Source organism: Python bivittatus, unplaced genomic scaffold (assembly GCF_059951505.1).
Source record: "Python bivittatus isolate LINGU-HERP-01145 unplaced genomic scaffold, Pbiv_v1 ctg000020_np1212, whole genome shotgun sequence".
In the NCBI taxonomy this organism is placed as follows: domain Eukaryota; kingdom Metazoa; phylum Chordata; class Lepidosauria; order Squamata; family Pythonidae; genus Python; species Python bivittatus.
In genome coordinates this window covers 51,470,300-51,493,620 of record NW_028277030.1, presented here as the reverse complement: position 1 = coordinate 51,493,620, position 23,321 = coordinate 51,470,300, and the positions used below count along the sequence as shown (strand labels likewise).

Sequence of the window (23,321 nt, the reverse complement as noted above, 5' to 3'; positions counted from 1 at the left end):
GAGTTGTATTGTACTGTATTTCATTTCATTTGCAATGTTTGAAGCTCACATTAGTCCATAGAATCTGAAATCAGGAATTTAACATAGAGATGGCAACCTGGATTACGATCCCCACATTCTCAATTAATATCCATACATCAAGGATTGTAGGAACTGTAGTCCAAAGAATTTGGAAGGTGCCAAGTTACCTACCTCTGATATAAGGATAGGTAGCGGCTGAAATGTCAGATTGGATATTGAGAGATCTAGGCCAGGCTCAAGTTGCCATTTGACTATGGCTCTTACAAGACAATTAGTTTAGTCACTTTCTCTTAGTCTAACTTAATTCACATGTAGGATCCAGTTACAGGTAATACTATATATGTTGCTTTGAGCTTAGAAAAAAGGTGGAACATAAGTGTTATGAATAAATAACAGAAATAAATTCAAAGGATAATAAATATATTTAAAACATCTGAAAAACTCTGGATTTATATAAGATATCAATGCATGTTTTTCATTTTTATGCATTGGGTCATGACCCATCATGTAACACATTAATTAAATTCTGCTTTTCTATGCAGAGAAACAATCAGAAATCAGAAATAAGTGAAACTTCTGTCCCCAAATCAGCTGTACATTACAATACTTTCTATTCTACAAAAGGAAATATATCCTAAAATAACCTAATTATATATTTATAAAACAAATAATCAGTACATTACTCAGCATTGGATTATGACATTATGTAGTATTACTATTGGATTGGCAATATGTGACCACATGTTGTCAAGCAGGAGCAAATCATTAAATATACAAGTATGAAAAGGAAGAGTTTATATAATGATATCACACTACTCATCATTTTAGCATCATTGTGATTAGGTATGGACCCTTGTGCATGTGACAATATGAAATTGAATATTCATTTGTTTAATTAATTAATTAAAATTGTTTCACTGGAACAAATATGTGAGTCACTGTGACTCCTAGCTGTAGCTGAATTGAATGCAGATTATAATGTAGAGCTTCTGAAAAGTGAACAACCCGTAAAATACTTCCAGCTTCTCTGAGTCCATTTATATTAAGCAAGGCTGAATTTCTCCCATGAGGATGGGAAACAGTTGCATATTCATCGCATACATTTGCTGCTGAATAGCCTTCTTCTCCTGCCTGTTTATCTGCCAGTTATTTTTTCTCCTATTAGAGTAGAAGCAGAACATAATGCGGGGGAGGGGGAGGGGTTGATTACATGGAAGGAAGGAATTTGTCACTGAAAGTGAAGCCATTGTGGATGTAATATGCAATATGACATCACATGTTGCATTAAAATCAATTCTTACTGCATTTGTAATATGTGAGAATCAAATCAGAGCTGCCAAATACAATTTCATTTCATTCTGGAAAATGTTATTTGTAAATAAACGCTGCTCTGTATAAATAAAAATATGGAGAGAAGATACTATTTCTCTGTAACGATTCTTAAGACTGAGTGATGGAAATCAAAGGTTGGGGTAAGGTTGGATTTTTATTATTATTTTTATATAAAATCTAAATGATGAGTCAGTTTGGCAGAATGAAAGTTGTTAATATTTGACAGGTCTCAGTATCAGAGATTTCATGGACTGTCAAAATATGGGCAAACAAGTCCTTGGGGCAGAGAAAAAGAAGTATTGACTTTCCCAAGACACTCAGTAGAGTTTCATTCCTTTTGACACCTTCCTTCTGTACTAGATTCAACATAAAAGGTGTTTGGCAGGAAGATAAGATAGCTCGAAGGCAAAGCTTACCTATCTTTAAAAAAAAAAAAAACGAAGGAAACTGAAAATCAATATTTTCTTTCTTTTGCTGAAGTTTTGCATTGGGCTATGATATTTGCTTGTCCTGTAAATAGCTAAATAAAGCAAATTGTTTCTCAGTTATAAAGAAAAAAATAGATCAGGATTATTTTAATAAGCATATAAATAAAATATTTCTTGTTTGATGAAAAAGAGCTTTAATTATTTTAGGGAAGCATGGTGTACTGTGTATGTTTTATCTATTCTTTCGCAGAAGAAAAACCATTTCCATATTAGTGATTTATATTGTCTTAAGAGCATCTCCAAGCCATTGCTGTGGTGATATACCAGTAATGAAGACAGGCTTCATATTGGCTGGATGATAGTGTAAGAGCCTACAGATCAGTAGTGTGGAAATGGCCAAGGTTTCAAAAAGTATATCAGGAAAGAAATGAAAAACCATTGAACAAAACCAAAAAGAATAAGAAATAATCCATGTACTCATTTTATTGTTCATATTCTGTGAAATTTGTAACAGATAAAATTGACAATTGACTTATTCTCTTAGTTAAACTGAAAACTGGAAATGGGTTTCTACTGTACATTACAGAGGTTTTAAAGAAAATAATTTATTGAGGGGGAAAAACATTTCCCTACTGTCAGATAGTTTGTTCCTATAAAGATCCTAAAGATTTCCTGAGTGGTTGATTTTGAAATATGTGTCCTTATCAATTAATTCCAACTAACGCTACATTCATTCAAACTTTGCCTTGATTTAGCAAAAATAACATTAGTGGAAGTTTGTCATATTTATATACAATTCTGCGAAAAAAGCTTTCATTCCCTTTTGTTTGCATATCTTTACCACTGAATGTTATCGCAGCTTTGTGTGGGCCCTAGCAATATATAGATGGAGGACGAGTCAATGTAAAAAGACATTTTAGTGCTTCTTTCATTTATTTCATAAAATCATCCAAAATGTGAACTGCCATTAAGAAAAGGGAATCATCCCATTCCCATTTAATCAGTGCAGTTAAAGGGATAACAGAAACCTGTTGTAAGAGTACTTCATTAAGCATTCAGGTCTGATTGGGGCCAGCCCTACTCTATATAAATTTTGGCTCCCATCATCATATTTGATTTTTTGTCACACAGATTAAATGTGTTGCAAAGCCAGATACTGAATCTAAGGAGGTGATTACTTTTTCGGACAGGCATATCACATTAGATGTTTTTGTTTATGAAATAAATGAAACAAGCATCCAGGTTTGGTGTTGTTTGTTCACTAAAACTGTTTTTATGTTTCAGTAGAATCCTTATGAAGCTCTGATAATGTTCAGTGGCAACGCTGTATAAACATTCAAACACAGACGTAATAAATGGAGTAATGTATGGGGTGTCCAGGAAAGGGTAGCACCTCTGGCAGAGGGGCTTCCCATGCCCTTTTTAGGGCTGCTCGTTCACCTTTGGTCCCAGCCTGGTGCTCAGCTCTCACCTGTGGCTCCAAGCAGCTGTAACAGAAACAGCGGCCACACCCCCGTAAACCATCTCAGCAGATGGGCTAAACCAGGTGAGGGTAGCTGACAGGTCTTTGACCCTCGGTGAGGTAGGGGATTTGTCTATCCCAGCATGTAAATTCTGGCCTGGCAGACTGAGCAAAGGAGACCGATCAACCATCCAACAGTCAAGAAAGCAGGCCCAGCAGGCGTTGTGGAGTGCTAAGAGCACAACAAGACATTTAGACATCCTGGACATCCACTGCAGCAGGTGAAGTTGTCCGTGACACTGGATTCAGGTCTCTTCTGCGAAGAGAGTGGGATTGCCCCTATGCAATGGCTGTTCCACTTAGAACTACATCATGCACAGGTTTCTATTGTGTAATTCATCTCAGTTCAAACTTAATTCATTAAGCTCTGCAGTGATAGAAGAATGGCAAAGCAACAGGTGAGAATGACCACTGGCAGTTGTAGTCACAAACCTGCATGTAGGCAGCCTTTGGACCAGTGGTCGTTCTTAGCAGTTGACTTGTATAAAAAAAAAACAAATTTAAAAAAAAACTCATTTTCAGAGTCTGGAATGTCCGCACCTTGCTGGATAGAGATAAGGTGTTAAGGCTTGAAAGATTAACAGTACTCATAGTGATCAAACTTCACCATTATCACAGTGACATCACTGCACTCAGTGAGACCAGGCTTGTAGATGAGGGTTCATTACAGGAAGCAGTGAATGGATATACGTTCTTTTGGAAAGGGAAACCACAGACTGACAACAGGATTCATGGAGTAGGTCTTGCAGTCAAAACTATTCTACTGAAGAACATCTCTATTCTACCCACTGGAATAAATGTACACATTATAAAATTCCACTTCCTCTCAGCAAGTCTCAGCACATCACCATTGTCAGCATCTATGCACCAATTCTCACAGGTCCAGACGAAGACAAGGTTTCTACAAGGACCTGGACTAGATTATTCAAACAACCCCCACCAGCGGCAAACTCATTCTGGGCGACTTCAACACTGGGGTATGAACAGACAGCAACATCTGGGACAGAGTCATTGGAAGACATGGGGTGAGAAAACTAAACAGTAATGGCCTGCTGCTTCTGGGGAAGCGTGCTGAGTACAATCTATGCATCACTAACATGATGTTCAGACTTGCAAACAAGTACAAACAACCTGGATGCATCCCATATCCAAACACTGGCAGTTACTTGACTGTGTCATAGTACAGTACACTAGACCCAAATGCCTTACAGGTGTTTCAAGATATCTTGGAAGACGTTTGGTTCACAGAGGAGATGCCTAACAATTTCCACAACGCTCTCATCGTGGTGCTCTATAAAAATAAGGAAAAACAAATCAGAGTGCAGAAATTACAGGGGTATTGCACTGCTGTCCATCGCAGGCAAGTTTTTTTGTCCGCATTCTCCTGAACAGACTTGAGACTGTCTCGGAAAGGAACTTCCCGGAGGCGTAGTATGGCTTTTGACCAGAACAGAGTACAGTAGACATGATATTTGCCGCAAGGCAAGTCCAGGAGAAGTGCATGGAACAGAACAAGCCTCTTTGTCTTCATTGACTTGACAAGGGCATTTGACACTGTAAACAGGGAGGCTCTCTGGATCATCCTGAGATGGTATGGCTACCTGAGGAAATTAGTGCAGTTGATTCAGCCGCTTTACGATTGTCAGCCTTATCAGGTAGACCAGATAGGAAACAGGACCAGATTAGCTAATTCTACTTTATTGTAAGGCTACATTAACAACATCTTGCAAGTCTGAAAGTACAATTCTCCCGCCGTCTCCTTTACCCCCAAGAAATTAGGGAGAGTCTCTTCTGAGCCTCTTATCCCACCCACTATCCAGCTGCGAACTATGCTGTCTCTTATCTGATCGTTCCCTAGGCAGCATCTCTGAGCCTAATCTCCCAAGGTCATTTCCACATACCATTACAATGATGGAATGGCAGGACAAGTCCTTTACAATGGTGATACATCAGCTGCATTTGCCATTTCCAATGGGGTAAAGCAGGGTTGTGTACTAGCCCCGGTCCTATTCAATCTGTTCTTCGCTTGCATGTTTTCATGTGCTATCTAAGGTCTGAAGGAGGGAGTGTACATCAGGTACTGATTGAACAACTCTTTCACCTTCACCACTTGAATGCACATACAAAGTGCCTCCATACAGTCATTCAAGAAACCCTTTTTGCTGATGACTGTACGCTTCTGGGACACAAAGACAATGATCTACAGTTGATGCTGAACAAATTCTTAGATACCGCTATATCATTCAGCCTGACTATCAGCCTGAACAAGACTGAAGTACTTTACCAGCCCTTGCCAAATACCAACCCCCTAGAACCAAATTTCACCTTTGATGACACCCAGTTGACAAATGTAAACAGCTTCAAATACTTGGGAATCATCATCTTGAGCAATGGGTCTCTGGCCAAAGAAATTGATTTTAGGATCAATAAGGCCAGCCAGGCTCGGGTGGCTCTGTACTAGAATGCTCAGTCAACATAACATCTGTATCTCCACAAAGCTGAAAGTCTACAGAGATGTGGTTATCCCTTCTCTCCTATATGGATGTGAGTCTTGGGCTCTGTACTGACAACACATCAAACAACTGGAGAAATTTCACATGCGCCCCTCCGTTCCATCCTTGGTATTCTTTGGCAAGACCATGTCTTCAATGTGGAGGTCTTGGATTGCGTGGAGTCCACCAGCACTAAGTCCCTGATTATCAGAGCCCAGATGCAGTGGGTGAGACATGTCATCAGAATAGACTGCCATTGTATGCCTCACCAGCTGCTCTGTGGTGAACTGGAGACCAGAAAGAGACCTTGAGGTTGTCCACACAAACACTACAAAGACACTGTGAAGGAAACCCTACAGCATGTGACATCCAGCCAAGGGAACTAGAAGCTGCGGCTGCTGACAGAACCTGCTGGCAAGCCCTGTCTATGAAGCCTACACCAGTTTTGAAGACAGGCACCACCAAAAAATCATTAGCAGTGTCACCCAGTAATACCCACAGTTATTGTAACAATGGACTTCCAGTGCTCCTATGGTGCTAGACTCGGTGGTTTCAGACTGGGACTGCAGAGCCACCTCCGTCCTCACAGATGAACTGCACAACAGTGTGTCTTCTTCAAACCCGAAGGACTACCTATGATTATTTATGCATTATATAATTCACATTTTCACATTTTTGTAAGTGCGAAAGAGGCAGTTTGCCATGCTGTCCTGATAGAATGATTTTCACAGAAAAGAAGACTGAGATGAAGTACTGCCTCACATGTCCAAGCCAAGAGGCCTATTTGATACCTAAGCAGGCTATTACCCCATCATCTTTCCTTAATATTCTGCTGCCCGTGCCCAGGAGCCTGGGTTGCATGCATGCTTGCATTTTTTGCCAGAAGCTTGACCTTCGTATTCCCATCTTCCCTTGGGCTCTCCAGCCACAAGGTCCTTCTCTCTGTAGTGTGCTGAGTACCTTCACCAATCTCCCAGAGCCTTTTTGTGCTGACAACCACCTGTGATGTTAGTAGGAGAATGGTTGGAAAGCTGAAATATTTGGGGGGTCTTGTTGGAAGTCTCTGTGACACAAATATATTGCTCAAGTATATCAGGGGTCTTGGAGCGCTGGTTGGGACTTATTTACATTATTATTTTTCTATACAGAGCTTCAGTTTTGTTAATGATTTTAAAGGAGGTTAACTACTTCTTTCTGTCTGGAAATGCTTGGAATTCTTTCTAGTTGTTTTGTCTTCCATTTTGTTTTTTTCCTTCCTCACTCAATATTCATTTCTTGTCTTCTTGTTTCTCTTCAACTTCCTCATGCCACTCTTGTGATATCCTGGAGCTTGGCTTAACATCCTGATTCTCTCTTCCCATTTCACTAATTTGCTCCTCCAACTCTGTTTAATCTAATCTTATGATTCTGAAGCAGAAACAGAGTTAAGGAAGTTTAATGCCCCGGGTGGAAATCAGATAAAAGTGAGAGACTCCTGATCCAGGTGAACCTATTCTGGCTTGACTTCTGCTTCCCTCTGGTTGCTATCTTCCTCCTGTTGCAATGGCCTGATGACACTTCAGCTGTATAATGAGACTTCAACTATTATAATGGCTTAATGACATTCCCAACATTCAGAAATATAGGCATTGGGAAAAAAGACAGTACATTTAAATTCTGTCTGCAAAATGAGAGTTATTTTAGTATATATCAAATCCAAAGGTGCTCAATTTATTTCTGCTGCAATAAAAATGTCTCTTGCTAAGTCCTGAAAACAGCTGTTATATGACCCATATACTAAGTGAAACTAAAAATTCCATAGTTGACATTCCTAAAGGTTTATTCCAGATCCCACCCTATACATGACTTCAATTCAAAGCAAGGATCATGAGAGTAAAGTCACGACAATGACTAGTTATTTTCAACGTACGGCTAAAGTTAAAGTTTCTTTCTGATGGTTTAGCACTTCAAGTATTTTCAGCTAAATTTCTATCTATCTAGAAATGCTCATTGGAGAGGGAACTATGTTATGACAGCCTCTCCTAAGATTTCCTTGTTTTAATGGGATATTATTCAAAAGCCAACTCAGTGATTAAATAGTGTGTTTGTGATATGGTCTGGCATATAGATTTGGGTTACATAAATAGCTCTTTCACCTTGGGAAATCAAATTTATATGTTTTAAGCCAGCAAGATACCTTGCAATGATTACAATACCAAAATTCCATAGAGCATTTTATTGGCCTACTTTGAGGCATTGCATTCAGTGGTGTTTGAAGGAAATTTTTTGAAAGGCATGATATGATGAGCGTTATTTCCCTTGCAACACAGGAAACATGAAAACAATGGCCCAAATGTTGTTATATGGTAATTTCTATAAAAGCATCCTCCCTTATTATTTATTGAAAGTCCTAAAGGATTATACAGGAAGCTCGAATAAATTTTATGTAAATTACCTCTTATCAGATGTATATTACACCATAATAATAACACTGCTAAGTTTTGTCAAAGTGCAAGTAAGGTTCAATAAAAGGTTATTTTATTAGCCAAGCAATAAACAAACATGAGAATGGACCTTAAATTGATTGGCAGTGCTAAAATGATGTGTTTGTGATCTGCCTATGTGTATTTTTTTAATTTATATTTCTGGCCAGCGGCCAAAATAAAATAGCAGTACAGTGATGACTGTAAAATCTGTTTCTACCCCATGTTCTTGTAAAATAAGAGGCCACTCATTAATTTAATATTTATAGTTTAAACATTTCACTGCCAATATAATAATAATAATATTTCCAAAATAAAGGTAAGAAAAATAGCAAATAATCATTTGTGAAAGAGAAGGGTGGTTTGTTTTTGTTTTGTGTAGCCTTATGGGTCTTCCTCATTTTTGTCTGTGGATGTATTTAATGCATAAAACTCCCCATTTAAAATGTTAGTCTTATTTGCTCAGAAAAACATCTTTTAAAAGTGATCTAAAACTCTTTTTAAAAATTATGCTTGGCTTATATTTGTTGCCATCACAGCAACTTTGTATTGTAATTCCAGAGGAAACCACTAACAATGGCTTTTCCCATAGACTTCTGCCAAAACCTGTAGAACAAGATGTTTTCCTTATCAATGTAATGCTGTTTTGCCCATCATGTTGGTATTTTTATAAATCGGTATTTCAGTTAATTAATGCTGTGTGAACTTATAAAAGCTTCTTGTGCTCCTCCCTCCCTCCCTCCCTCCCTTTCTCTCTCTCTCTCTCTCTCTCTCTCTCTCTCTCTCTTTACTTAAATGTCAACAATTCTATGCTGCAAAAAACAATAGTGGCTGTAACTGATCTTAGAGACATTAAGTTGGCCTGCGCTATCTTTTAATACTAAACAATTCACTCAAACACGCTACAGTCAAGCCTGATACTCAGATCAGATTGCATTCAGATCTCGTTTGAACTGTTGTTGAGATGGATATTATGGGAAAGTGGTTTCTTTGTTTTTTTTTCCCCCTATTGTCCACTAATTTTCATTCATCCATTTCATTTTCATTCATATATAGATATATAGATATATACATACACTGTTTAATCATGCCATGTTTCCCTGCCAGAAAGAACCTCTTGGACAAATAAATACTGCTTTCAAAGCATATCTCATGTATCAATTTCTCAACTGCACCCATGGTGAATTTAATTGCTATTCCCTCCTGCTGATTTGAATAGGTAATGCAACTATTTTCTCAGCATACTTTACAAAATACTATAATCTATTTAATAGGCATGGAAAATAAAAACAAGTTTATTATACAACAACAGAAATTCTTGTGTCAGAACAATAGGTTCTATTTGAAAGATACGTTTCATAAAACTTTTATTGCTTAATTTGGTGGATTCTTCATGAGCTGTAAAAATTTAAAATCATGGGGGGCGGGTTTGTTATTAGGTTATAAAAGCAATCGAAGAAGGGTATCGCTTGCCAGCACCCATGGACTGCCCAGCAGGCCTTCACCAGCTGATGCTAGATTGCTGGCAGAAAGACCGTGCAGAAAGGCCAAAGTTTGAACAGATTGTGGGCATTCTGGATAAAATGATTCGGAATCCAAATAGCTTGAAAACTCCTTTAGGAACCTGTAGTAGGTAAGTTATGGATTATATTACTAAATTGTAGGATAAAATTCTAGGTTGCATTTTCTTTGTTTCAGCTGTTGTTGGCCACATGGGGTAAGTTGAAGTATTCCATATTTCAGATGCTTTTACAAGGGTAAACTAGATGTTAATCTAGGCTATACTGATATTGCTGGTCATAAGCCAAGAGAAAATTACAGATATATCTGACCAGATTCCATCTGGAAAAAAAGATAACAATTTGGAAATAACTTCTTTTTTTTTTTGAATTTGCCTATCTTGCTGCAATTAGTTGTTGATTTGCTTAATAACTTCCACACAGGATTATCTCAGGATATCTACATAGACTGCTGTTAAAACAGTATAAATACTTTGGTATAAAATGTGGCCATCTGCCTTCTGGGTAGGACTAGAAGATCAGAATATATTACTCTTTCTTTACAAGCTGCACTGGTAAAATTTATTTTTGGACTCAGTTCAAGGTGCTGCTGTTTAAAGTATTAAAGTAAGGGCAGACAATGTGTCTGCAACAGCACTGTAATTGGATGGAGCAGTGATAATTTAACTTTTTTTTTTTTTACAGAACATTGTGGAATTTTATTTAAAATAATTGTATTAAGCCTATTAGGTTTAATATACTTGATGCTTATTTTTTTTTCCCAAAACAAACAGAAAACACCCTTAGAAATAATTTTCAGGCTCTAGAGACTGCAAAAAGAGGTTGGGGTTGCATAAGGGGCCAGAATGCCTCTGAAATTGTCTTATGTGAAATTAATCTGTCCAAGAATGTTGTTTTGCTATAGAGAACCTACTCTGTGATAGCTGAGTACAAGAGGAAAGGCCTTCTCAGTTGTGGCACCCAAATTGCTTGCTGAAAAGGTGCATGCTGTTGACTTTCACTGCCATCCTTAGCAAAAGACAATTTAATGGCACTTTTGCTTTTTTTGATGATATTTTAACTGATGCTTTTTTGCTATTTTATCATTTCCTCTATGTATGACTTTAGAATGTAACAGTTATTTTTAACATAGTTCAGTGAAAGTGTCAACACAATGTGCTCCCACTGTAAAAAATGCCAGTAGTGCGTTAGGGATAATAAGAAATAGTATTGAAAATACAGGTGCCAATATCATAATGTCTTTATATAAATCAGTGGTGCAACTGCATCTGGAATATTGTGTGCAGTTCTGGTCCCTCCACCTCAAAAATGATATAGTGGAGCTAGAGAAGGTTCAGAAGACAGCAACTAAGATGATCAAGGGGCTGGTGCAGCTTCCTTATGAGGAAAGGTTGTAACATCTGGGCCTTTTTAGTCTAGAAAGGAGGCAAATGAGAGGGGACGTGATTGAGGTGTGCAGAATTATGCATGGTGTAGACAAGGAGAAGTAGAAAAGGATAAGCTATTTCCCCATTCCCAAAATTCTAGAATCAGAGATCACCCAATGAAATGGAATCCTGGAAGAATCAGGACAGATGAAAGATTTTTTTTTTTTTACACAACGCATAATTAAACTTCGGAAACTGCTACCATGAAATATGGTGTTGGTTGCCAGCTTAGCTGGCTTCAAAAAAGGATTGGACCAATTCATAAAGTCATGGGATCTTTGGCTATTAACCTTGATGGCAGTGTGACTGCCTCTGAAGGCCATCTGCTGGAAGACTAGTGGGCTTCCTTGTGCAGTTGGTTGACCACTGTGAGAATAGACTGCTGGACTAGAAGGGCCAGGAGTCTGAATCAGCAAGGCACTGCTTATATCCTTAAGGCTTTTTGAATCAGGCCATAGGCCATCTAATCAAGCATTCTATGTTATGTACTGGCTAGCTGGATCCATTTGGGCAATTCACAAGCCTGGACTGGGGAATAATATCCCCTTCCACTGTTGCTTCCCAAACACCAGCATTTAAGACATGCTACCTATGATTTAGGAGGTAGTAAACAACCATCAGAATTAGTATTCATTGAAAGCCTGATCCTCCATGAACCTGGTCAGCCCCTTTTTAAAACCATCCAAATTGGTTGCTATTATCACAACTGTTGGCATTGAATTCCGCTGTTTAATTATGTCCTGTTGAAAAAGCATTGCTTCATTATAGGATTCACACACATGGGCTGAGTCTGCACACAGCCCTGTTCAGAATCGTGTTTGACTGGAGTCCTGTCTTCCTATGCAGCTAGGAACAGTTATTATACAACCTTTTCAGGGTGCTGCAATATTAGCACTTTCATCCTGATGATGACTTGATCATCATTCTCTTTTATAAAAAATCTTTCTTTTGTTTTCCTTCTTTTTCCCCCTATTTTCTTTCATCTTCTCTCAGCTTTTTTTCAAAACACATTAAAGTGGTTTGTTACAATATCTTGTTTTCCCATTGGACATCCAGCCTTCAGCCAAACAACTCTAAAGAGACTCCATTGCATAAGTTCCAGTTTTTCAGGAATAAACTTCCCCCCTCAGGTGGATGTGAACTGTATCTTTTTTTTTTTTGGCCTTGGTGTCACATCATAAACACTTGTAAACGCTGCTAGATGTTCAATAAATAGTCCCATCCTTCCTATTTGTGAGCCTCACTCTGGATACAAGCTTTAGGGGTGAAGATTCAGAAGCTCTTGCAGCCCACATCTTCTTTCAAGTCTGTCTTCTAGTATGTCTCGCAAATTATCTCGTGGCTTTCTTATTTCTTCGAGAGAGCAATCAAATACATTACCAGTCACACATTTTCCTTAGGTCTCTGCTACATCACTCTTATCACAGAATAAATTTAACATTAAGGGTTCAAAGCTTTCTAAGAGTTCCACCCAACTCCAAGCAGGGCTAAAAGTTTCACAGTCCTGATCACTGGATTCATACTTCTTGGAACAGCCCAAGATTAAGATATAGTGAGGTAGACCATTACATGTATTTGTCTTCTACTTAATGTTTTTTCCTCAAATTCTACTGCCTAATCATGCCTTGGACTGACCACACAACAGAAAGCTTTTGCTAATGCTGTTTTCTCACCCTCAAGAATCTTCTGTCCTCCAAGAAGGCAGTCAGAGTCAGGTAGTCAGCCCTGAGTCAATTGGAGTCAGGCAGTGTCCAGCTTGAAACAAACAAAGAAATCAAGTTCCTTTGAGGCACACTTCACTTCTGAGTTCCAGCTATCAAGCCTGTGACACTGACAAACTCAGAAAACAAGAACCACTTGGATTTCTGGAAGTATCTTTATTGCTAGTAGGGTAGTATAACAGAATATTGAAAGCCTGTCAAGGCTGTTCTCCAGTTCAACTTATACCTACATAATTAAACCACAGTTACTCTGAGTTCCTTTCTCACATTTCTCCCCAATCACCCTCAACTCAGGAATCTTTTGTGTAACAGCCCTGCTTCCTCCTGTGATAGTTGTGCTCCAGCCTCCACATTCCCAAGGTCTATTAGACATTCCATCACACTAGCCCAACATAATCTCTTGTCAAAATATCAACTTCTTTCTCTCAGTGAGGTACACATCATTGCCTGTTACCAATGCTGTTGAGCCAGTGGGGCTTGTGCTGATCAGTCCTCGGCACTAGCCTGAATGCTAGACAAGCAGGAAACAATTAGCACATTTCCTATGGTTTTATTAGCTTGGTTGTAAATCAGGCAACAGATGCTAGAACAGAGGAGTTGTAAATTAGGCAGATAAAGATCTTCAGAAAAAGAATCTCTCACCTGTAAAGAAGAGCAGGCCTGTTGTAGTCTAATAGTCTAGAGTGTGAGATTTGCCCCGTTCGACAGAGAAACTCTCGTGACACGTGTGGTTCACAAAGAAGGTTTACTCATGCGTAACGTAGTAGTCACAAGCAAAGCCAGGACTGGCTTGGTACAATTGCATCACTTGTTATATTCCCCCCTTCCCGCGCTTTTTCCCGCCTCGTGATCGCGTTGCGGCTGTGGGCTATTAGGCCCCCCAATGTCCCCCCTGATCGTTCATGATGGCAGGGTCGGTCAGAGTCCATTGTCCTTGATTGCCAGTCCCCCTCCGGCTGGGTTGGCCCCTCCCTGCTACGTGCAGACCCGCGGGTTCTGTGCTGCGTTGCGATCTTGTTTCGCTGCCCTGCGGCCCCGTTCCTTGCTTGCTCGCGCCGTTATCAGTTCATAATTAAAAGCTTCCGCTGCGGTTTTCCTGTTTAGCTGGCCGCAGGTGGCTCGTTAATTAGCGGCGCTTTCGGTTCCTCTTTTCCCCGCTAGCTACCGCCGGTGGATTCCGCGTGGTCTGGTTGCGAGCTTCCCTGCAACCCCGTGCTTCCCTGAAGCCTCGTGCTGACCGAACCTGACATGCCGCCCCCCTGACGACAACTCCCCCCCCTCGGTCCTATTTCGGCTTCCCGGGGTATTTACTGTAAAAGTCCCGCACTAGGTCCGGCGCCCTTATGTGGGTTTTACTCACCCATTCGCTGTGGGACTTGGGGAAATGTTTCCATTGCACTAGGAGCTGGGTATGCCCCTTGTGCCTCCGGGCGTCCAGTATCCGGTTGATTTCGAAATGCTGCTCCCCCCCGACCATGATGGGTGGTGGTACTCCCTCCGCCTTGTGCCAGGCGTTCCCCGGCTGGTGCAACTTTAGCAGGCTGCAATGGAACACCGGGTGGATCTTCCCGAGGCTTTTCGGGAGCGTCAGCCTGACGGTCACCGGATTGATGACCTCCGAAATGGGGAACGGCCCCACAAACCTCGGGCTGAGTTTTTTCGATGCCTGGTGCGTCTTTAGGTTTTTGGTTGACAGATACACCTGGTCCCCCACTTTCCACTTTTCCTCGGGGAGCCTCTTGCGGTCCGCGTGCTTCTTGTAGTCGGCTTTGGCTCTTTGCAATGCCGCGTGCGCCGCTCGCCGGGTCTCGTCGATTTGGGCGAACCAGGCGTCCAGGGAGTTGATCTGGGATTCCGGCTGAGGCAGCTCCGGCATGGGGACGAAATCTCTCCCGGTGGCTACTTTGAACGGAGAGAACCCGGTGCTCTTGTGGACGGCGTTGTTGTATGCCACCTCCGCGAATGGTAGTAGCTCCGCCCAATCGTCCTGTTGGTGCCCCACGTAGCAGCGCAGGTACTGTTCGAGCCCCCCGTTCAGGCGTTCCGTGGCTCTGTCCGTCTGCGGGTGCGCCGCGGAGGATAGGGCTTGTTTCGTCCCCACCCGCTTCAGGAACTCCCACCAGAACCGCGCGATGAAGTTGCCGCCCCGATCGCTGACGATACGTCGAGGTGCGCCGTGGAGTCGGTAGACATGTTGCACGAACAGTTTCGCCAGCCCCTCGGCCGTGGGGACTCGCCGGCACGCTACAAAGTGCGCTTGTTTGGAGAATAAGTCCGTGACCACCCAAATGGCGGTCTTCCCCTTACTCTCCGGGAGCTCCACTATGAAGTCCATGGCGACCTCTTGCCAAGGGCCGTCGGGTTCCGCTACCGGCTGGAGTAGGCCTCTAGGTTTGCCTTTGGCTCCTTTCGCTGTTGCGCACACCGGGCAACCCCCCGAGTACGCCTCCACGTCCTTCCGGAGCGTGGGCCACCAAAACTGCCGCCGGATTAAGTGGAGTGTCTTTACGAAGCCGTAATGCCCCGCGCTCCGGCTGTCGTGGGCTCTCTCCATGACCTCCCGTCGGCAACCCTCGGGTACGTACAGCTTTCCTTCGTGCCACCACAACCCCTCTTGGCTGGTTAGCACCTCTCGGTTCTGCTTGAGCCAACCGTCCCGCTCCGCTGCCTCCGCGAACCCTTGCCTTACTTCAGACGCCGCGTCCCGTCGCTCCCCCTTGGTCTGGCTTCGGGTCACCGCCTTTGCAGCCAGCCTGCTGGCGGGGATGACGGAGTCCACGATCTCCTCCCGTAGGCTGGCGTGTTGGGGCATGCGAGACAGTCCATCCGCTAAGAAGTTGCGCTTCCCGGGGATGTGTTTCAGTGTGAACCTCAACCTCCCGAAGTATTGGGACCACCGTGCCTGTTTGGGGGATAGCTTACGCGGGGTCTTCAGGGCCTCGAGGTTCTTATGGTCCGTCCACACCTCGAATGGTTCAGTTGCCCCCTCCAGTAGATGCCTCCACGTGGCCAGCGCCCACTTGACCGCGTACGCCTCTTTCTCCCACACCATCCACCTCCTCTCCGTCTCGGTGAATTTGCGGGAGGCGTAGGCGCACGGGTGGATGGCCCCCTCCGGGCTGGGTTGGAGCAGGACTGCTCCCGTTGCCACGTCTGATGCATCCACTTGGATTATAAACCGCCGGTCTGGGTCGGGATGGCGCAGGATCGGCTCCGCGGTGAACCGCTGTTTTAGTTCCTCAAACGCCCCCTGGCATTCTGCAGTCCACGCGAGGGGGGTTTCCCAGTGCCCTTGGTTTTTAGCAGGTCGGTTAGGGGAAGGGCGATTTGGGCGAAGTTCGGGATGAACTGACGATAGAAGTTCGCAAACCCTAGGAAGCTTTGGAGTTGCCTCCGGGTTCGCGGCGCTTCCCAGCCCAGGACATCCCTTACTTTCGCTGGGTCCATCTCAATTCCCCGGCTGGATATTCGGTAGCCGAGGTAGTCTAGTTGCTCTCGATGGAACTCGCATTTCGAGAGCTTTGCGTACAGCTGTGCCTTCAGCAGTCTCTGGAGCACCGTGCGCACCAGGCTCACGTGCTCCGCCAGGGTCTCGGTGTAGATGAGGATGTCGTCCAGGTAGACCAGGACGCCCCGGTAGAGTAGGTCGTGCAGCACCTCATTAATTAGCTGCATAAATACCCCCGGGGCCCCTTTTAATCCGAACGGCATCACGGAAAACTGGTAGCTTCCGAGCGGGGTGTTGAACGCCGTCTTCCACTCATCTTTTGCGCGGATCCTAACTCTGAAGTAGGCTTCGCGCAAGTCCAGTTTTGTGAATACCCTCCCCTTCAACAGATGCGACATCAAGTCCTTCATCAGGGGGAGGGGGTATTTGTACTCCGTGCTGATTGCGTTCAGCCCCCGGTAGTCTACGCACATACGGAGCGAGCCGTCCTTCTTCTCCCGGAATAACACCGGGGCCGCTAATGGTGACTTCGCGGGTTGGATGAATCCCCGTGCTAGGTTCTTGTCTATGAACTCGCGCAGGGCTCCCATCTCCCTCCTCGACAGGGAGTACATTTTTGGCTTAGGCAGGGTCGCTCCTGGCTCTAGCTCGATGGCGCAATCACTGGGCCGGTGTGGTGGGAGCTGGTCAGACTCCTTCTCCCCGAACGCTGCCGCCAGGTCTCGATACTGCCTCGGGATTCCGCCGCCCGTTGGTCCTCCGACCGGGGCGCCGTGGGTGGTGCCGGCGGGGGTGTCGGACCGCCCCCCCCTGTCTCTCGCCTCCTCGTTCACCGCCGGTGGCCCCACTCTCTGTAGTAGGGTCTGGAGCATCGCCTCCACGGCATCTAGGCGTCGCTCGACTCTCTCCTCTAGTCGGGCGAATTTCTCGCTCCACTCACGGTTCCGGAACCCCGAACCCCGGGTCATCGTAACGCCTGAATCGTCTGGTCCTTGGTTCACGCCCATCGACCACCGCTCGGATGGAGTGCGCCCGGCCCTGGCCGCTGCCCCGTCGCTCCTGGGCGGCTCCGACCGCCCTCCCGCGAGCCTGGATCCCTCGCGCTCCAGCTGACCCACGGATTCCTCGTCGCTGGTCATGCCTGTATTGAGAAAGAAAACGCTCCTCGGTGGTACCGGGTAGCGCTGACGGTGAGTCCTGGCTTTATGTGAGATTTGCCCCGTTCGACAGAGAAACTCTCGTGACACGTGTGGTTCACAAAGAAGGTTTACTCATGCGTAACGTAGTAGTCACAAGCAAAGCCAGGACTGGCTTGGTACAATTGCATCACTTGTTATATTCCCCCCTTCCCGCGCTTTTTCCCGCCTCGTGATCGCGTTGCGGCTGTGGGCTATTAGGCCCCCCAATGTCCCCCCTGATCGTTCATGATGGCAGGGTCGGTCAGAGTCCATTGTCCTTGATTGCCAGTCCCCCTCCGGCTGGGTTGGCCCCTCCCTGCTACGTGCAGACCCGCGGGTTCTGTGCTGCGTTGCGATCTTGTTTCGCTGCCCTGCGGCCCCGTTCCTTGCTTGCTCGCGCCGTTATCAGTTCATAATTAAAAGCTTCCGCTGCGGTTTTCCTGTTTAGCTGGCCGCAGGTGGCTCGTTAATTAGCGGCGCTTTCGGTTCCTCTTTTCCCCGCTAGCTACCGCCGGTGGATTCCGCGTGGTCTGGTTGCGAGCTTCCCTGCAACCCCGTGCTTCCCTGAAGCCTCGTGCTGACCGAACCTGACATAGAGCTGATTATGTCCACAGTATCTAGTCCAGGGATCATAAATAAAAAAAATATATCCATCAGGTACAAGTGTCTAGATGCTTCCACAGTCCTCCAGGATGAGGTAGAGCAGGCTATGATGGCTTCTCAGAAGCCCTCCACAAAGGCTTCCTATACACCAAAATAGAATACAAACACAAACAGAAACTTAATTCCCTTAATGCCCTTTTTCTTGCATGTGAACTAGCAAAGCTTGACTCTGTTTTCAGTAAAAAAAAAAAATAATAATTCTGAGCATCTCCTTCTTTTCATTGACAGAGAAAAACAGAATGAACAGTCACAAAGATTATTGCTTAATGCCTCTTTTTTATTTATCCCTTTTCAAATTCTCAACAAGAAAAGGAATCTACCATTAGTGAAGCAGTTATATGTGTACTTTATGCCTAAAGTTAGAAATCAGAAACAAGCATTATCCCTATGACTTATTATTAGATTAGATGTAACTACTATTTTGAATGAATCTTCCATCGTATATGAACATATGTAGAATTAAGCCCAGTCTTCAAGGAGAATGCACAGCTCAAGATTTCAAAGAAGTGATTATATTTATTTTATTTTATAAGTATCCTATTTTTCATTATTTAAAACAAAGGTTTTATTTTGTTCTAAATATTGAGAAATCTCCTAAAACCTTTAGATGCTTTCTATGATTGTAACTCAGCTGTAGATTCAAATCAAATCCTTTATTACTGTTGATGACCAGATGTAGGTACAATTCAGTAACAATATTACAGGGAGGAAAAGGGAATGGGATAAAGGTAACTGAGCAATTTACACAAAAACTAGGAGAATGGAGAGGAAATGTAAAAATAGCAAGTAAGCACTGGAGTACCAGACCTTATCTAAAGTATTAATACTCTGCTAGACTGTTACACAGCAATATAACTTTGTACATACTTAACAATTAAATATTTCTTGCAATTTTTGCTGCCTTATATATTTTAGATTGATATATTCCTATTAGGTAACATAAATACTGATTTATTTATTTTTTTCCTTTCTGAAATAATATTTTTCACTCAACCTAGACCAATCAGCCCTCTTCTGGACCAGAACACACCTGATTTCACAACATTTTGCTCCGTAGGAGAATGGTTGCAAGCAATCAAGATGGAAAGATACAAGGATAATTTTTCTGCTGCAGGTTACAATAACCTTGAGACAGTAGCCAGGATGACTATTGAGTAAGTGAATTGGGTGCTTATATTGTGTGCCTATTTCAGCCTGATTCTGTTTTTGTTTGATTGGCAGAAGGGGGATTTTTGGCCAGATTATATAACATTTATGTTATTGAGCTTGGTTAAAGACTTACCTGGTCTTCTTCTTAAGAGAAAAAATGTACCACAGAAAATTCTGGTTCCTTGCTAATATCTGTTTAACTATGATAAAAGGGGATGTGACTTTGCAGGGTAATAAAAGCTGTTTTCATTTTGGGAACTTACTTCTTGCTAGTTAAGAGTACAAAGTGTGTTAAATATGGTTGAGGACAATATTGACTAAGCATAAACTACTCTCAGGAGAGTTTTAACCCTTATTAAAATTTGTAAAATTTGGTTTCTCGGCAGACAGTTTTAAGATTGTGCTTTCTCTCTTTCTCTTCCTTTAAAAAGGAAAACAATAACTGTAATATCCTAAGTATTATCTGGCCTTCATGGCAGAGGTCATGTTATCTCCTTGGAACATATACACGTACCAATTTCTAGAAGATAATAGCAATTTTTAAAATTTTATTTTTACTGACCATAGTCTATTTCATCAGAAAGCACTGTGCATGTTATATTATGACGTAGTCACCAGAAAAACTAGGCATACTCATAGTGCACTAAATATCATTTTGTTGTATCAGTGTTGCTGTTTCTTTTCTGTTCTGATGTACTGAAAGATTACTAACGTTGAATTTTCCTCCCTCCCATAGTGATATAATGAGCTTAGGTATCACATTGGTTGGCCATCAGAAGAAAATCATGAGCAGCATTCAGACTATGAGAGCACAAATGTTACATTTGCATGGCACTGGCATCCAAGTGTGATGAGACATTTCTCCCTTACAAGGGAGGTGACAGACTTGAGAGAACAGTGCCAGCCTTCAGTCTTCATGAAGTGCTGCTAGAAGACAAGCGATTTTACGGAGCCTTCATGCAGGTAACAGAAGGCCCACCAGAAGCACCTACAGACTTGAACTCCTAAGTGCCACCAGAACGTTACTTAAAAAGGGAAAACAGATCTAATGGCGGCAACAAAAGAAGTGACAATAAACAAAGTACTACCTGAAACACCTACGAACACCTTGAACTCTCTAACCTCCTTTTTATCTAATGGACTTTTTAAAGTGTATATAAAGGATTTTAAAAGAAAGAATATATTTGTCAGATAAAAATCATGATACTATTGTTAAAGTCAACAAATATTTTCCTTAAAACTTTAATTTCAAACTTGTTTTAAGAAATCAGTTGTGTTCCTTCTTCATATAGATCTTATTTTAATGTTGCATTTATATCTTTGGACCTTCTTAGTGCTAAGCATATGACACATTATTACACTGGGGACTTTTTGAAAGATTGTACAAGTTTCTATAGCCACAAGAAGTGTAACAGAGAAATGTGTATCAGGCTAGCTACTGGGTGGGTGAAGCAGGGTTGGCCAGGATTTTTTTCTTTTTTTCTTTTTTTTTTCTTCTTTTTTTGGCATCTACTTTTGTCTGTTTATTCCACACCACATTGATGTGGTTTGCTAATTGGCAGGAAATCAGGAAAAAAAATCATTGCCAAGAGTTCTGATATTTTTGAAAATAATTTTGTATAACTAAATCACACGCTCTCTTTAAACAGGAAATGGATAAAATGGTGAACCTAGCAATAATGTTCCCTAAAAATGCCTAGGCACTTTTAAGAAATGGTTTGAAAGATGATTTTAGTAGGTTGCCTGGGTTAAAGGAAGCTGTACATCTGCAACTTTAAATGGGTTGAAGCCCTTTCACTGAACTGAATGATTGATGGTAGGTGTCTAAACAAAACAAGTACAAGTACTATAGTGTTGCTTAGCCTTTTAATCAGAGCACATTGGGCGTTTGTTCTTGCAGGGGATTGGGTGTCTTTTTATTTTATTTTATTTTATTCAACATTGTACATTAGAAGGTCTAGGAGAAATAACAAGCATATGGCTAATATGAGATTAAGATGAATGTAGTCCCTCTTGCAGAAATAAGAATGTGAGGATGCAATCCAGAGAAGAATAGACTTTCTTACACTGTGTGTAAGTTCATAAGAATTTGCATTCAGCTGGGTGGATATATTCTGTTTGTTTTCAGCTGGGGTTTCCTTTCTGCCCATACTTCCAGCAATCGTTCGGTTTGAGACGTGGGCAGGCAGATGACCTCACTCATAGACTGCCTTCCTCATTATAGACAGCCTCATCTGTAATGGCAAGCAATGCCAGAACCCAGATTTGTCTGCAGCAATTCACATAATCCTCACCAATGCTGCCACCAGTAACGTATCACCCAGGTATATGTATCTGTCTCGGTCCACACTTTGGGACAAGCCCAGTTCAGGATGCCGAAATTACACACACTGAAATGAATGTGATTTAAGAACATAATTGTGCTATGAAGTTCCCAGGATTTCATGGGCCCCAAGTCTACCTAACATTCTCTGGATTGCAGTCCTCTTGTGCAAGCTCCAATGAAATGAGTGACAGACGGATAGCAGATACAGGGCTTGCACAGGACATGTTCCTGTCAGATGGTGCCTTTGGATTTTCTATTACAGGTGTAGGAATATAAGGCAAGTGGCACTTCAACATTTCATTGTGTACGTGTGTGTGTTTTTAATGAGCTGCTCTAGGCGCATGCATTCAAAACTTCTGACTGAAAGTTGATTGTTGAGTGAGAGAACTTTTTTAAAAATACCAGTTTTAATTTAATATATGTGTACTTGAGTTGAGTGAAATATATAATTACCATAAGCAATAACAAAGTGTGTCGCAGGACTATATATGAAACAGGTGACTAATGCTGTCAAAATATGAAAATCATGAGCTACCCCAGCAGTGAATAGCTGTACTTCCAAAGAGAACTGGGATGCTTCTATTGGTTTTCATAGAGAAAGATCCCAGGGATCAGTCATATAAATTAAGACTTGTTTGATAATGTGGGCATCCACAAAAAGAAAAAAAATGAAAAAAAAATAACCCTGTAAATGTTCCTTTGTAAAACTTGTACATTTTATTTATACTGTCTTGTTTTGTACACACATTTATGTGCAGTGAGCTCTGAATACATTGAAAATGCACTATATTTTTCTATTTTACTTACAGAGCATCACAAAAAGGAACATGTTTTTCAGTGCTATATAATGTGTTTTCCCACGTTTAGGACCAAAGATAGTTACAAAGAACTCAAATAGATAATTTGCCCTTCCTCCCATTTTTTTTCTTTTACAGCACTGTACAATGTTTTATTTGTTGTTTTATTTATTTATTTTGTTAGAAAAATAATTTTGATTATGCTAATTTTTCTTCTTTCACCCTTTGTTAAAGAAATCTGTAAAAAAGATAAACAAAAATATTTGAATTAACATATTCCCATTACATAGACACTTCCATTTGTAATCTTTGTAATAGACTGTAAATATATTTTTGGAAATATAACTGTGAATAAGGGTTATTTGTCATTGTCTGTCTATATAGCAACTGCAGCATTTTATAGCTATCTCTGAGTGTCGTAATTTCTCATTGGGTGTAGGTGGAGCTGATAATTTGGTATTAAACTGGGAGCAGATGTTGTGTTCTTAATGTACCCATATGAGCATTCTCCGGATTTGTAAACTTGGTTCATTTAAAATATTACTTACATCATTGATTTCAGTGGGCTTATTCAACAGCCTATGCCTAGATACAAAGAAGTCTAAAATACATACAGAAATAAGCTTCTGTTTATGATCTGTGTTGATTCCACACAGACTACGTGCAAAGAGATGCTTGGTGTAGATCACTTAAGTTTGGAGAGAGAAAAAAACCTAGGTGACAGCTGCACAAGGTCGCCAACCATCATGCCAATCATTTGCTTTGGAGCAGGAATGGGGAGTAGGTACAGATTCAAAGGTAGCCTTCCATTCTCTCCATGAATCCCAAAAAGACC

At 42.0% G+C, this 23,321-nt stretch overlaps 1 protein-coding gene across 3 annotated transcripts in view; it reads left to right on the top strand.

Annotated features, from left to right (window-relative positions):
• Positions 1 to 22,990, top strand: part of EPHA7 (EPH receptor A7) — a 171,870-nt gene extending 148,880 nt beyond the window's left edge. The window contains exons 15-17 of one of the 3 annotated variants that reach the window (XM_088138575.1): positions 9,697 to 9,890; positions 19,213 to 19,368; positions 20,100 to 22,987. In XM_088138575.1, coding sequence (XP_087994701.1) covers positions 9,697 to 9,890; positions 19,213 to 19,368; positions 20,100 to 20,214 — 465 coding nt within the window. In that variant the 3' untranslated portion in view covers positions 20,215 to 22,987. Of the gene's footprint in view, positions 1 to 9,696; positions 9,891 to 19,212; positions 19,369 to 20,099 lie in introns of all 3 variants that reach the window. The other 2 variants (XM_088138569.1, XR_015795784.1) reach the window with 2 other exon arrangements.
• Positions 22,991 to 23,321: the final 331 nt, after the last annotated feature.